This window comes from Rhea pennata, chromosome 17, assembly GCF_028389875.1.
Source record: "Rhea pennata isolate bPtePen1 chromosome 17, bPtePen1.pri, whole genome shotgun sequence".
In the NCBI taxonomy this organism is placed as follows: domain Eukaryota; kingdom Metazoa; phylum Chordata; class Aves; order Rheiformes; family Rheidae; genus Rhea; species Rhea pennata.
Genome location: NC_084679.1, coordinates 3,128,247 through 3,142,433, shown reverse-complemented (window position 1 = coordinate 3,142,433; position 14,187 = coordinate 3,128,247). Strand labels below are relative to the sequence as shown.

The window sequence follows — 14,187 nt, the reverse complement described above, 5'->3', positions numbered from 1 at the left end:
AAACTTTTTTCTTTTGGAAAATAACCGCAAGATGAGAATATAAATAACATTAAAATTGCTGAAATTATGATTTCCTGTTTATTTATTTATATCTTGACCTGTTACTTAAATTGCCCTGACTTGTGTTAGTCCATATGTTTCACATGCTGTTGCAAATAAAACAGTATAAATAGATTCATAATAAATATAATCAATAACTTAAGATCTTCATGCTTTAAATATTAAATTAAACAGGATCATGTCGTTAGGATATATAGAATAGTAAGCACATTATTAATGTCGTTCCTAGCATCAAACCTTTCACATAAACACTGGTAGGTCACATTTAGCCAAAGCTCTGGTATCTCGAAGTTATTTTTTTCATCCCGGCACATTACATATCTGTGGAAGAGTACAGTTTTGTTGTATTTTGCATAAATTGCTCGTATTTCTGCAAAAGCCGCCAGATGACCGTCGTCTTCTCTGCCGTTTTCATCTGCTGGCTCCGCACGGCGCCGGCCTGGGCGAGGTCCCCGCCGCAGCAGGCGTAGAGCTCAGCCCGCTCGCCCAGCACCACCTCCAGCTGCCGCAGGTTGGCGTCCACGAAGCCCGCGGCGGCCTTGCCGCAGATGGCCTCCACGTCGCTCCTCAGCGCCTTCAAATGGTCGTAGAAAACGGGGAAGGCGCAGCAGGCTGCGTCGAAGGCTGGGCACTCGGGTATCGCCCGGACCAGCTCTCTGGCCTGGGGACTGGCCATCAGCCAGCTCACGGTTTGGGGCGTCACGGCGCTGCACGCGTTCTGCAGGGGACGGAGGGGGGAGACAAGCTGCGTTAGTCTCCTGCTTTACGTCTTTCCCGGTGATCTCTTCCCACCAGAGCGCCCGGGAGGATGCACGCTTGCTTGCCGGCGTTTGTGGGCATCTTGTTGCTGTTGTCCCGTGCTGACATTCACACCTGCGCTCCATGTACTGGGCAGGTATCACACGCTATCTGTGGCTTTGATTGTGCCTTGATGGCCAGTTTGGCATCGCTTTCAGCTCTTCTAAGTCATTTTTTTTAACCGTATGGGTAAAATTTACTCATGGAGGAGACCTGCTTTGACCTGAAGCTATTTTTGACTGTTTCAGCAGAAATACTGTTAATTTTAAGAATGAGTTCAAGGGAAATACATTTATCAATGTATTCTTAAGAACACCTTCCCAGGAACAGAGATTTGCCTGAACTATCAACTGAGCATTGAACCTTAGGTTCAGTGCACATTTGGCACAGAAAAGAAAGGGAAAAGAATATAATTCTATTTAAGCAACCCAAGAGCAGGACAATTCTCTCCATTTTTCCAAAGATCTGGCTGGTTTCATCCAAAAAGCTGCCTGCTTCAAGGCCAGTGCAATGCAGGAAGCAGAGGATGAACAACGGATGAGTCTGGAATATACAACTGGCACCAAGCTGACGTGAAGGTGCCCAAGCTCTCCCAAGCTGTCCTAGACATTGTCCCAGCTCTGTCCTGAAATAATGCAGTGTAAATGTTTTCCCTCCTGTGTGGGATAGAGAGACCCTGCTTTTAAGTTCTAACCCATGTATTTCCTCTCTGATGGGCTTTTTAGTATTTTATATCAATTCAAGAGATTTCTCCCCAGACATAGGCACAACAGACATAATGTGGTACACTTACGTAGCTTTTAAACAAGTCCGTTGCCTGCATTTCCAGCACTGATGCTAAGGGCTTTATCTCGGTAGTAAAATGCTTCTGCTCTGTAGTAATTTTGCCTTCTGAAGTGACTGCTGGGGCCGAGGAGCCCAAAGGAAGCAGTGAACAGAGGAGGAAGACTGCAAACATGTTGATTTCTGCATCCAGATGGAGAGGAGAAAGAGAGGAACACAATGATTACCGGCTCAAGGCTCTACATCAGTTTTGCAGAACTTCCCGGGCTTTGCTGCGTACTGAATTTCTAAAGCATACAGGCTTTCAGTTGCTGAGTTAACAGTAAGCATCAAGCAAGGCAAACGCAGAGCGTGTAGGAAAGCGAGGCATACCCACCTGCCTGGCGCTTCGTGGCGGGCTTGGAGAGCGGCTGACCTGGCCACAAGCTAGCTGGACGCTGCTGTTCAAGTTGCTGGAGCGCTGTGGATGGGGACAGCCAGGCTGTATTTAAATACCGAGGAGTTTTGCGGTTTTGCGTCAGTGGCTCCCCCATTTTTTTTTTTTTTTTTTTTTTTTTTGCAGATGATAGTTTGGGGTTTTTTTCTTTTTTGAAAGATTACATCAGGATTTGGTTCAAGTGCGTCTGCACTGATTGTGATCTAGAATACAGTTTCGAACTGACACAGACGTTGTCCCATGTCATGTCTTCAACTAGGAGTTCAGGAACTTTGGCTTAACCATCTCGTCTAAGTCATCAGGATCTCCCAAACGCAGCTCTTTTAGGCTCTGGTCTTCATAAAGCTGGTGGAGCCCCAGGAGCGAGCGCACGGCCGGGGCGCGAAGGCAGCGACGTGCTCTCGCAGGGCTCAGGGGGCTGCAACAGCAGGGGAAAAGCAACGAGCGGCTTGTCCGCCAGGCAGGGCATCCAGACCAGCATTTCTGTTACCTGGATCTCTATAAAATGCCATCTTCCAGGTCCAATCCTTTTACGTAAACCCCCGGAGAACATCCAGGTCCCACCTTCCCCTCGCTGCCACCCTCCTTTCTGACCCGGCTGAACCATCGTCTGCTTCCTGTAACTGGATGTTGGATATTCTCATACACAGCAGAACGAGGGGGAAAAAAATTCATTCCTAGGGCACACAAGCAAGCAGCTGTGTTCAGAAGAAGACCTGCAGACCGACCAGTGTTCTAGGACAAAAAGCGGATGAAAAGAAGCCCTGATGAACGTTCCTTTGTGAAAGCGTTGAGTGTTTCGTAGTTACTTGTACTCCTAGCTCTGTGATAAGAGAAAGACCTGAAAGGCAGTGCTAGATCCAAGGACGTACGTGTGCGAAGTTACTAGAAAACTTTCCAGGAACATTTCAGTGTTGAAAAACTCAATTCTTCCCATTTTCCATGGGGGGGGGGGGAAAGTAGGCTCTGAAAATAAAAGGCCTGGTGTTCGCAAAGTGCCCGGGATGGGCACGGCTGGCCGTGGGCAACACGGGGCCGCACCGGGCAGCGCTCTCCTTCGAGGGCAGCCCAGGGGACTCGCGCACCTTCTCCAGGACGGAGCTGCTTCCCAAGGCTCGAAATAGGATGATGCTCCCCCCGGCACCACGTTGCGCTCGCGTCCCACCATCCTGTAACCTCAGGCCTTGAAACTGGAGGCTCGCAAGGTTCCCGCGGCGCGAGACAGGAGGGGAGCCCGGCCCCGAGCCCGGCGCCACGTGGCCGAGGAGCCGCCGGCCCGCGGGGCTGGCTGCTCCGCGGCTCGGAGCAGGCGACTGCCCCTCTTCTCGCACAACCCATGATCGCAGGCACGAAAGAACGCAAAGGAAGAGAATGAATTATCCTAACCCAAGTTGTGGGGCAACAAACTGCAGTCTGCTGGAGAGGAACAAGCGAAGGAAAGGACCGTTCCAGCAGAGGCTTTTTTATTTTTGTGTTTTTTATTATTATTTGGGGGTAAAAGGGGGAGAGAGGTGTTTCTTCGTGCAACGTGTCCTTAAGGAAAAAGTCCCTCCAACACAGCTGAGGTGCATAGCCAGCTCCTTTTGCGTAGAAGTGGTGTCATGAGGGAGACGCTTGTTTGGAAAACAATCACCCCATGAGAAAAGGAAGGATGGAGGCGGGTGACAAGCAGAGCCGAGCCGGAGGCAGGGCAGGCCGCGGGCAGGCTGCGCGGGGCAGCGGCGAGGTGCACCCGCCCGGCGCACCGCGGCCCGTGGCGGAGGGAGAGGCGGCAGCGCTGGTAGGTGCAGGAAGCCGTCGGGCATCTTCCAGCTGAGCGGCGAGGGACGCGCGCAGCTGGGCAGCGCGGCTTTAGGGATCACAGCCGAGTTTTCCTTCCGGCGCGGGGAAAACGCGCGCCCCGGTTCCGCACGACGGCCCTGGCCTAGCGCAGTAACACGAGCAAGAAAACTGGTGTTCCTGCACCTTGGCTTTCCCGTGAAACGTGACGCAGCCGCTGGTGACTCGTTCTTCAAAAGCTTTCAGGTTTGACTTCGGTGCCTGCCGGGCCGGAGGGGCGGCAGCAGCGTCCCCGCCGCGCCACGCCAGCGCCTCCGCGTGTGCACGCTCTGCACATCCTTTCCGAGCCGCCCGCAGCTGCGATGATAAGCCGCTGAGCTGATAAGGGAGCGGGCCGGCATCCGTCCTGTAAACCCCGAGGCGAGTGGAAGCTCGGCCTCCCCCCGTGCAGCCGCTGTGGCCGTGGTCCCGCTGACGCGGGGCCGCTCCGCCAGCGCCCTGCGGTGGAATTTGCAGCTCTTGCCTCGACGTCTGTCGCTGGAAAAAACAAATAAACCTCAGAGCTCAGAGACCTGAGGCTGACCTGAGACAGAGCTTCGGCTTGTGGTCCCAGAGCTCGTCGACTTTTTCCGAGTGCAGGGGAAGGTGCTTTTAGCTATGAACTTTGTTTTCCGACGGCCTCGTGGGGTCCTGGTGGTGAGAGCAGCGCGCCGCAGCGATTTTACAGCGAACCTAGAACGAACGCGGCCATTTCCTCCCCGAAACTCGAGCGACCCTCGGCACGTAGGCAACCGAATGGGCAAACGCCAGGCCACCGGCGCCGGGCCGGGGCAGCCGCCGCGGGAGCCGGCGGGTTTCTCCTAGCGCCATCTCCTAGCGACGGGGACGCCGCGGCCTAGGCGGGCCCCATGGCGGGGCCGGGCGGCCGCAGCGTCTCGGCCGCCTTCCGGGAGCACCTGCGGCACCGGGGCCCGCGGGATCTCCCCCCCGCCAGCCCGGGGACGGCTCGGCCGCCGGGACCCCGCGCCGCCGGCCTCTCCCCGCCGCAGCGGCCCCACGGCCGGCCCCAGGACGAGCCGCGCCGGCGGCAGCGGGCCGCGCGGGCGCCCGGCCTCCTCCGCGACGGCGGCGGCTTCGGCTCCGTCCGCGTCCTCCGGCTGGTCGATAAGGGAGTAAGCGCGGCGGCTGGCCGGGCGGGAAAGCACCGTCCCCATCCCCGTCCCGTCCCCCCCCGTCCCCGACGCCGGACCCGGCTCCTTGCAGGTGGACGAGGTGGACGAGGGTCTGCTGCGCTTCCAGCGCCTGGAGGAGCTTGTGCTCAGCGCCAACCGCATCGGCGCCGTGCCCTCGGCCAACCTGCCCCGGACGCTGAAGGTGAGGCGGCGGCGGCGTGAGGGCCGATCGCAACGGGTGCTGGAGGCTCCCGCCGCCCTCACCGCCCGCCCCGGGCAGGTCCTGGAGCTGTACGGCAACGCCGTGGGCGACCTGCGGGACCTGTGCTGCCCGCTGCCGCCGCCGCCGCGGCTCCAGCACCTGGGGCTGGGCGGCAACCGCCTGGGCGGCTCCTCGCAGGCCTTGGCCTATCTCGCCGCGGACTTCTGGTAACCCCCAGCGGCCGGACGCGCCGGCTCCCCGGGCTGCGCCGGCTCCCCGGGCCGCAGCCGCTCTCCCTCTCCCTGCCCCGACGGCCGTCCCGGGAGAGGCCCCGCGGATGGGGCTGCGGGGCGCGAGGGAGCCGGTTCCGGGCGGCTCCGTCCTCCCGCGTCGTCTCCTCCAGGCCGAACCTCGTGTCCCTCGATCTGAGCTTCAACGCCTTGGCGGATCTGCCGGGGCTGCTCTCCGCGCTGTCGGCTCTGCGGGAGCTCCGCGTGCTGGTGCTCCAGGGGAACCCGCTGGCCCTCCTCCCCGCGTACAGGGCCTTCGTCGTGGACAGCCTGCCCAGGCTCTTCGTCCTGGACGACGTGCACATAGGGCCCGACGAGAGGCACCGGTACCGGGGGCTGGCGGGGCGGCCCGGTGAGCCCGGGCCCCCCGCAAACGGCCAGCGCCAGCCCCGCCGGGGGCGCGAGTTGGCCGCGGTGATGGTGACGGTGCTGGTGGTGGTGGGGAGGTCCACGGGCTTCCCCCTCGCCTCTCCCCAAACGCAAGCCCTGCGCCCCGTCAGCATGGTGACGCCGCGGCTTGAACCATTTTAGGCGATGCTGAGCACCTAAAAACCTCAGCTTTCCTGCCAAACTGCACGGCGGAAGGATGTAGGGGGATGGGGGGGGGGTCCCCTCGATCATCTGATTACGATTTCCCCACCCCCGGGGCCAGAAGCAGCGCTGGGGCCGCGGTCGGGACGTGGGGTGCCCGGGTTGCAGGCGGGGGAGCAGGGGAGGGGGCTGGAAACGTGCCCCCCCCCCCCCGGGGCTGCCGGCGCGGCTGCCGGGTGACCCCGTGCGGCTGCCGCCCCGCAGGGCTGGCGGCCGGCGGAGCACGCGTGGCCGTGTGCGTCGGGGCGGTGAGGGGGCTCCCCGAGCCCGGCGCCCCCGGGCAGCCCGGCGCCGGCCCCGCCGTCGCCTACCGCTACCGCGTGACCTACGAGTTCGCGGCGGGCGAGGACGCGGGCGACCCCCAGGTTGGCGATTAACCCCGTTCCCGCGATCCGGAGGCGCCGGCAGCACCGGCTAACGCGGGGCGGCCGAACGGGACTGCAGAGGAGACGCGTCCTCCCCCCATCCCCACTGCAGGTGGCAGAAACCTCTTGGCAGCCGGTGGAGGCCGCGCAGGACCCCCACGGCGGGGACATGGCGGAGGACGAGGTCCCGGACCCCGCCGGTAAGTAAGGGGGAATTGGGAACGGCCCCCTCCGGCACGGGTTACGGCACCGACAGTGGTGAACTGGCACCGTCCGGTCCCCCATGATTATGTAAAAAAATAAAAATAAAAAAGAATAAAACAAGGAAGGCGGCGGAGGAGGGTGCGTCCGCCGAGCCCCTCCGGTGCGCCGCGCAGCGAAGGTGTTCGCCACCGCCGAGAAGCCCTGGGCAGACCCCATGGACTGCGGCTACCGGAGGGAGCACGCCGCCCCGGACCTGGTGGGGCTGAAGGCCTTCCTGGAGGCCGGGACCGTCCTCTCCGTGGTGGAGGAGAAGGTGAGCGCGCGGCGGCGGGGCGGCCGGGGGCCCGGTGTCCCCCCCCGGCAGCGCCCCTCTCCCCGCAGGTGCTCTCCTGGCCGCTCGGCCCGGATGCGGAGGGAACCGTCAAGGAGGAGAAGGCAGGGCGAGGGCTGCAGCGCAGCGCTGAGGTACCGGGGACCCCGCTCCAGGGATTGCCTGTCCTCCCAAGAGCTCCCTGCTCGTTTTGGGGAGGGGGGCAGGCGGCAGCCGCTGGAGACATCTTGGCCGCGATGCAGCGGTGGGACAGGGCTGCCTGGTGCCAGGCAGAGGGACCGTAACGCTCCACTGAGGCTCATCCCCACCCCGGCGGGACACTGTGCCCGGGGACAAGCAGAAAAAGAAGAAGAAGAAGGAGAAGCCCCGTGAGCTCCGCAGCGACCCCCCCGTTCAGAGGACCCTGGGTGCCAGGAGGGTTAGCCTGAAGGGCCTGCTGGCCACCGAGGGCCTGGTGGCCACCGTGTGTGACCTCGGGATCCCGACCGCCGAGGAGCCGCCGGGGCCACCAACCCCCGAAGAGAAGGTACCGTGCAGAGAGGCAGCTCTGCCGGGGCCAGGAACCACAGTGGGCTCTCCTCCTCCTCCTCCTCCTCCTCCTCCCTCTCCTCCTTCTCCTTCTCCTTCCTCCTCCTCCTTGTTCTCCTTCTCTTTCTCCTTCTCCTTTTCTCTCCCCTCTGCTGTGCTTCTGCTCCCAGTTGCCCCTCTCCATTGCTCTATAAATGCTGGTGACAGACCCCAGACAGTGACGGGTGTAATCACAGGCCTCACTTGCCCCAGGACCATTAAATCCCAAATCACCTAGCTGTGGAAACGCCTCTTAGCTGTGGAAATGTCTCTTAGCTGTGGAAATGTCTCTCTCCACAGAACAGGAGAAAAGGGAAAGACAAGAGCAGAAAGCCAAAAGAGGGGAGAGAAAGCGAGACCAGCCAGAAGACCACCGCCTCTGCCAGAGGTGACGGCGGGCTGGCAGGTGTGGGGCTGGGCAGAGGCATCCCCAGGGAGCCCGTCCGTCCGCGCGTCTTCCTCCCTTCCCCCCGCAGTGCCTTTAGCTCGAGCAGCGGCGAAGCCTTTCTGCAGATGGCCAAGGCGGCGCTGGGTGCGCGGAAATTGCACCCGCAGGGAAAACAGGCAGAAACTCGTGCTTAATTTGGCTTAATTTGGCGTGCCCCCCCCCCAACCCTGCCGGGCAGCCATGGCCGGGGGGGGGGGCAGCACATTCCTCCCGCACGCTGCTGGCTTTAGCATGAGTTATTCCGCAAGCGCAGCGGCCAGTTTTCTTCTTTCCACAGGGAAAGGGAAAACCAAAGAGGCTGTGGAGCCGGAGGAGGGCCGAGGGGTGCCGCCGGCACCGCTGACCGTTCAGTTCCAGATGCAGCTGCTGCGCTGGCCCGCGGTGGCCGAAGCCCAGCAGCCAGTGGGCGATGCCGCGGCGGCGGGGAAGGCTCATCAGCGCGGGTGTAGTGAGCCATAGAGATCAGTGAAATAAAACCCACAGAGCGCTGTGGCTGCCAGTCCAGCACGTACGCGGCCACAGGCTGAATCACCAACGCGGGGAGATGACACAAGGCTCGTCATCTGCCCGGGGCCAGCTGCGCGGGGCTGCTGGGCGGCCGCAGGGCCTGCTGCGCAGCGCTGCTCTGCAGGGCGCAGGGCCCAGCGCCTTTGGCCCTGCGTGCAGTGCGCAGGGTGCAGGGAATGGTGCGCGGCATGTAAGGCTCGGTGCGCAGCGCGCAGCGTGCGAGGTGCCAAGCTGGGTGTGCAGTGCACAGTGCACAGCGTGCGAGGTGCCGAGCTGGGTGTGCAGGGCACGGTGCACAGCGTGCAGTGCATGGTGCGCAGCGTGCGAGGTGCCGAGCTGGGTGTGCAGGGCACGGTGCACAGCGTGCAGTGCATGGTGCGCAGCGTGCGAGGTGCCGAGCTGGGTGTGCAGTGCGCGGTGCGCAGCGCACGGTGCGCAGCGTGCGAGGTGCCGAGCTGGGTGTGCAGTGCGCGGTGCGCAGCGCACGGTGCGCAGCGTGCGAGGTGCCGAGCTGGGTGTGCAGTGCGCGGTGCGCAGCGCACGGTGCGCAGCGTGCGAGGTGCCGAGCTGGGTGTGCAGTGCGCGGTGCGCAGCGTGCAGTGCATGGTGCGCAGCGTGCGAGGTGCCGAGCTGGGTGTGCAGGGCGCGGTGCACAGCGTGCGAGGTGCCGAGCTGGGTGTGCAGGGCGCGGTGCGCAGCGTGCAGTGCATGGTGCGCAGCGTGCGAGGTGCCGAGCTGGGTGTGCAGGGCGCGGTGCACAGCGTGCAGTGCATGGTGCGCAGAGTGCGAGGTGCCGAGTTGGGTGTGCAGGGCGCGGTGCGCAGCGTGCAGTGCATGGTGCGCAGCGTGCGAGGTGCCGAGCTGGGTGTGCAGGGCGCGGTGCGCAGCGTGCAGTGCATGGTGCGCAGCGTGCGAGGTGCCGAGCTGGGTGTGCAGGGCGCGGTGCACAGCGTGCAGTGCATGGTGCGCAGAGTGCGAGGTGCCGAGTTGGGTGTGCAGGGCGTGGTGCACAGCATGCAGTGCATGGTGCACAGCGTGCGAGGTGCCGAGCTGGGTGTGCAGGGCGCGGTGCGCAGAGTGCGAGGTGCCGAGCTGGGTGTGCAGTGCGCGGTGCGCAGCGCACGGTGCGCAGCGTGCGAGGTGCCAAGCTGGGTGTGCAGTGCGCGGTGCGCAGCGCACGGTGCGCAGCGTGCGAGGTGCCGAGCGCGGGGCGCAGCAAACCCCGCGCAGCGCCGCTGCCCGCTGCGCCCCGCCCCGCCCCGTCCGCGCTGCGCGGCAGCAGCTGCGCGCGGGCGGGGCGGGCCCGGGACGGGGCGGGGCGGGCCCGGGGCGGGGCCCAGCCCGGTGCCGCCGCGCGCTCCGGCCCGGTCCCGGCGGCTGCAGCGGCTCCCGGTAGGTGCCGGCGGCGGCTCCGCTGCCCGCGGGCCCTGCGCGGCCCCGACCGCGCTGTCGGGGGCGCTTCTGCCTTCGCCCTCCTGCCGCGCGGGACAAAGCGGCCGCGGCCGCGCGTGGGGGCTCCGCGTGGGGCGCTCCGCTCGCGAAGAAGCGCCGCGCCGCGCCGGGAGCCCCCAGACAGGCGCCGGAAGCGCTGAGCCGGGTGTCGAGCCGCCGGCGTAGCCCGCGGGGAGGGCGAGAGCGGGGCTGCGGCTGTGATTAATAACTGACGCGCGTGTCTCTAACCGCGCAGGGCCTGGGCTCTGCCCCGGACACTGAGATGTATCCCAGGATCAGGAAGCTCGCGCTCTACGCCTTCTCCATCGCCCTGCTCGCCTGCCTCCTTTACATGAGGAAAGACGATAACCTGGCGGCATCGTCAGGAGACCGGAAAGCGGCCGTAGCAAATCTCGAGCCTGCGGTTCTGGGCCGTGTTGAACCCGGCAGGTGTCTGCCGAACCTGACCCTGGCTAATTCTTCTCTCGCTCTTCCGGAGCTGCACCGCGTCTTCCTAACGTACAAGCACTGCCGGATCTTCTCCACGCTGCTGAAGCCCTCCAGGTGTAGTAGAGAGACGTTCTTGCTGCTGGCAATTAAGTCTTCCCCCATCAACATAGACCGGCGGGTGGCAATCAGGAACACCTGGGGGAAGGAGGGCTCCATCGGCTGCAAACGCGTCCGGCTGGTGTTCCTTCTAGGGCGCTCCGAGGCCAGAATCCAAGCGCACCCCCTGCACCAGCTGCTGGCTTACGAGAGCCAAGAGTTTGATGACATCGTGCAGTGGGATTTCATTGACAACTTCTTCAACTTGACCCTCAAGGAGCTGCACTTCCTCCGCTGGTTCATGGAGGACTGCCTGCACGCTCGCTTTGTGCTCAAGGGCGATGACGATGTCTTTGTCAACACTTACAACATTGTTGAGTTCCTCCGAGAACTGGACCCTGAGCAGGATCTCTTTGTTGGCGATGTGATCGCCAAGGCTCGGCCCATCAGAAACACCAAGGTGAAGTACTTCATTCCGGAGTCCATGTACAGAGAGCCCTACTACCCTCTGTACGCTGGTGGGGGCGGCTACGTGATGTCTAGGGAGACCGTGCGCCGCCTCCAGAGCACAGCAGAGGACACGGAGCTCTTCCCAATAGATGATGTCTTTGTGGGAATGTGTCTGGCAAAGATGGCCGTGACCCCGAAGAACCACGCTGGCTTTAAGACTTTTGGGATCCAGAGACCCTTTAATCCTTTTGATCCGTGCTTGTACAAAGAGCTGATGATTGTGCACAAATTGAACCCCACTGAGATGTGGCTCATGTGGACGCTGGTCAAGGACGACGGCATTAGGTGTGCGGTATCAGTAATGCGGCCCTAGAGGAGGGGCTGGAAATGAGGCCCCTGGTGAGCACCAGAGAGTGTTCCCTGGTGATGAATACAGGGTACTTCAACTAAAAATCAGGTTGTGGTAGAAACATGTCCTCTACTAACAGACTTTACTTGAGCCACAGGGTTTTGTTTTGCAATAAGCCCTTTTCTATCGGTGGGTTACTGAAGTGGTTGAATCCTCATGGGGAGGGGATGGGACGGGACAGTAGCTTGTAGATGTTTCTAGACATGGTACCAGGACCTCTTTGCTCTGTTCCTCCCAGGCAGCTGGAGCCAGGGAAGGTCACAACTGCGTCATAGTCACAGGTGAAGGGAGTGAGGTGCCACCTCACCTTGGAGGGAGGTTGTGCAGCGCTGAGGCTGCTGCTGGCCTGCCAGGCTCCTGGAGGGAAGCTAGCGAGAATTAATGAGTGACAGAGCACTTGAAATTACCTCTAACCTTTGGAAGTCAAGGCAATAGTAGAAGAAATACTGGTGCATGCTGCAGGGTCCACTGCACCTGGCTAGAAATCCTGCGGGTCCTACTGGGCGGCAGGAGAAAAGGAATGATGTGGGGAAAAAATGCCCCTGAAATGTAGTGCCTTAACACAGCAGGGTAATCCAAGGGCTTGGATTCCCGTGTGAGCCCTTTGGATTTTACAGATGTCTATTGCACATGTTCTTGCACTGGAAGCTTCTGCACAAACACACTTTCTGGTTGGGTTTGAGAGAAGTATGTCTCGAATAATCACAGTGTTAATTATAACCATAGTGGTGACTGCAGCTTTTTATGTTGTATGTGCAGTGCTGGGTGTTTTTCTTTCTCTCTCTCTCTCTCTCTCTCTCTCTTTTTTTTTTTTTTTTTTTTTAAAGTATTGGGTTTAAATAAAACAGAGTTTTGAAAGTGTTTGCACTGGAGCATTCTTGGTCTCCTGAAAGCTAAGAGACCTCAAAGCCAGAGAAACTAAAATCTGGTGCTGGATACATGCATTAAGGAGTTCTCAGTATTAATGCTTGTTATTTGGAAATGGCAACTTGCCATTTCTTCTGCAGTGAGCAACTGCCCTTCTCTGCCCCCATCCAGGCAGGATATACTAACGCAGAAGCAGCAGGTAAGCTTGCCTGTGGAGTTGTAAGTTTGAGGAGAGATCAAGGGTGAAGCCAAGGCTTGATCTGGGAAGTTGTCTATGTCATTTTGAATGTGTTCAGTGTTGGATTTGTAAACAAGGCATGATGTCAGGCAGCAAAACCTAGTGACTTCTGTTCTCTGGGCACTGCTGCTTGTCTGAGCAGGCCTGGTGCTCTGTGAACTGCCATGGTAGCATTTTTCTGTTCCACTAGATGATTCCAAATGCAAACTCAGTAACATAACGTAGAGAGAGATACTCATGGCTGTTCTGGGCTTAGGTGTAGTGGCTAATCGCTGATGGGCAGCTCCCATTTTTTACTGGAGGCGAGGGGCTCTTTTCCAGTGTTTCGGAGACGAGAGAGCTGTTCCTGTGCCTCACTCCCTTTTTGACTTGACTGAACTGACTTGCTTTCTCTGTCACACCTGGGGGTCAGTTTTGTGTGAATAGAGCCTGCATCCTAGGTAGTAAGAGAAAGGCAAACAGAGGAAGTGGGGAAATGTGGGGGAGCTCTGCAGGGGCTTTCCAAAGCCCTGTATCAGTGCTCATCTGTCTTAAACAGTACCTCTGCCATGCATCTGTGTAGAGTTATTGTGGCATCTTGACAGGAACACAAGCTGTGTGGGTAAGTAGCTTGGGAGAAGTTTTTATGCTGCAGCATGCAGCGCATTAGAGCAGATGTGGTTGGAGGCTGACCTGAAGTTGCCTTTGGCTCTGGGGGAGCAGCTGTGTCACTGTTGCAAATACTCCTCTTGTGGTAGCAGGTTTTCCCAATGCTCCAGCCCAAAGCCGTGTTTGGGGCCCCCTGACGACTGGCACGGTGGATGCTGGTGTCTTCCTAAGTGCTTCGATTCCTGACCCTGCCATGCTCATCGAATACAGCAGCATCCAGTGAGGAGCAGCAGCAAGGGAAGTTTGCTCCTTTTTACTTAAGCATGATAGCTACAAACTTCACAAAGTACTGAATAATGGACTCATTTTTAAAACCTGTAAGTGTACAATGCTGTAGAGCTGGGACTGAATTTGTTTAAAAGGCAGGCAAAATGAGATAAAGATAGAAAGGCTCATGTTACACTTGCAAAAAATCCTAGTTTAGCACAACTCATAGTCTAGTAACAGTAACTTCAACACAGGTGTAATGCATCACAATGCTAATTTGTCTTAAAAAAACTTAATGTGTATTTTCCTACAAAAACTGATGAATAGTGATTAACTAACTTAAAAACTTAACAGTCCTATAGTTCCAATGGATGCTCGTCTACAAAATAATCTCAGCTGAAGTTTGCATTGTCTATGCAATTAACATTGCAAATTTCACATTAAGCTGTCAAATTAGAAAATGAAAACAGTGAAAAATGTCTGTGTTTCACTGCAGGCTTCAAAACCATTAAGCTTATAAAAAAAGAGAGAACTAGGTTTATTTTCTTGAAACTTTGGCTAATTTTTGCTTACTGCTTCATACAGAAGTCTGCAGCATTGTCATAACTACTTTGTTTATAACCACAGTACCTTTAAAACCAAATCTCCTTTCCTTCCTGAGGAAGGCAGCTATACTAGAAGCAGTGTCTTTTAGGTACAGGAGGATACTATATTAAACTGCAAAACATCAGTAAGAAGAGTTCAGGTAATTCCATAGAATGTTTTCAGTTCTACAGCAAATGTTTCCTCTGATTGCAATCAAGTATAATTAGCAGTAGCTGTCATAGTCAGCTCCATCACAAACTTTTAAGAGTACAA

The 14,187-nt window shown here is 58.8% G+C and overlaps 2 protein-coding genes across 2 annotated transcripts; both read left to right on the top strand.

Annotated features, from left to right (window-relative positions):
• Window positions 1-4,764: 4,764 nt before the first annotated feature.
• On the top strand, window positions 4,765-8,485 carry LRRC43 (leucine rich repeat containing 43). Its single transcript, XM_062590352.1, has 11 exons — window positions 4,765-5,028; window positions 5,087-5,230; window positions 5,309-5,457; window positions 5,634-5,872; window positions 6,316-6,476; window positions 6,589-6,676; window positions 6,806-6,993; window positions 7,062-7,153; window positions 7,336-7,537; window positions 7,879-7,984; window positions 8,304-8,485. The coding sequence occupies exons 1-11, from the start codon at window positions 4,765-4,767 to the stop codon at window positions 8,483-8,485; spliced, it is 1,815 nt and encodes a 604-aa protein (XP_062446336.1).
• A 1,741-nt stretch (window positions 8,486-10,226) lies between these two features.
• Window positions 10,227-11,333, top strand: B3GNT4 (UDP-GlcNAc:betaGal beta-1,3-N-acetylglucosaminyltransferase 4). Its single transcript, XM_062590351.1, has one exon. The coding sequence runs from the start codon at window positions 10,248-10,250 to the stop codon at window positions 11,331-11,333; it is 1,086 nt and encodes a 361-aa protein (XP_062446335.1). The 5' UTR covers window positions 10,227-10,247.
• Window positions 11,334-14,187: the final 2,854 nt, after the last annotated feature.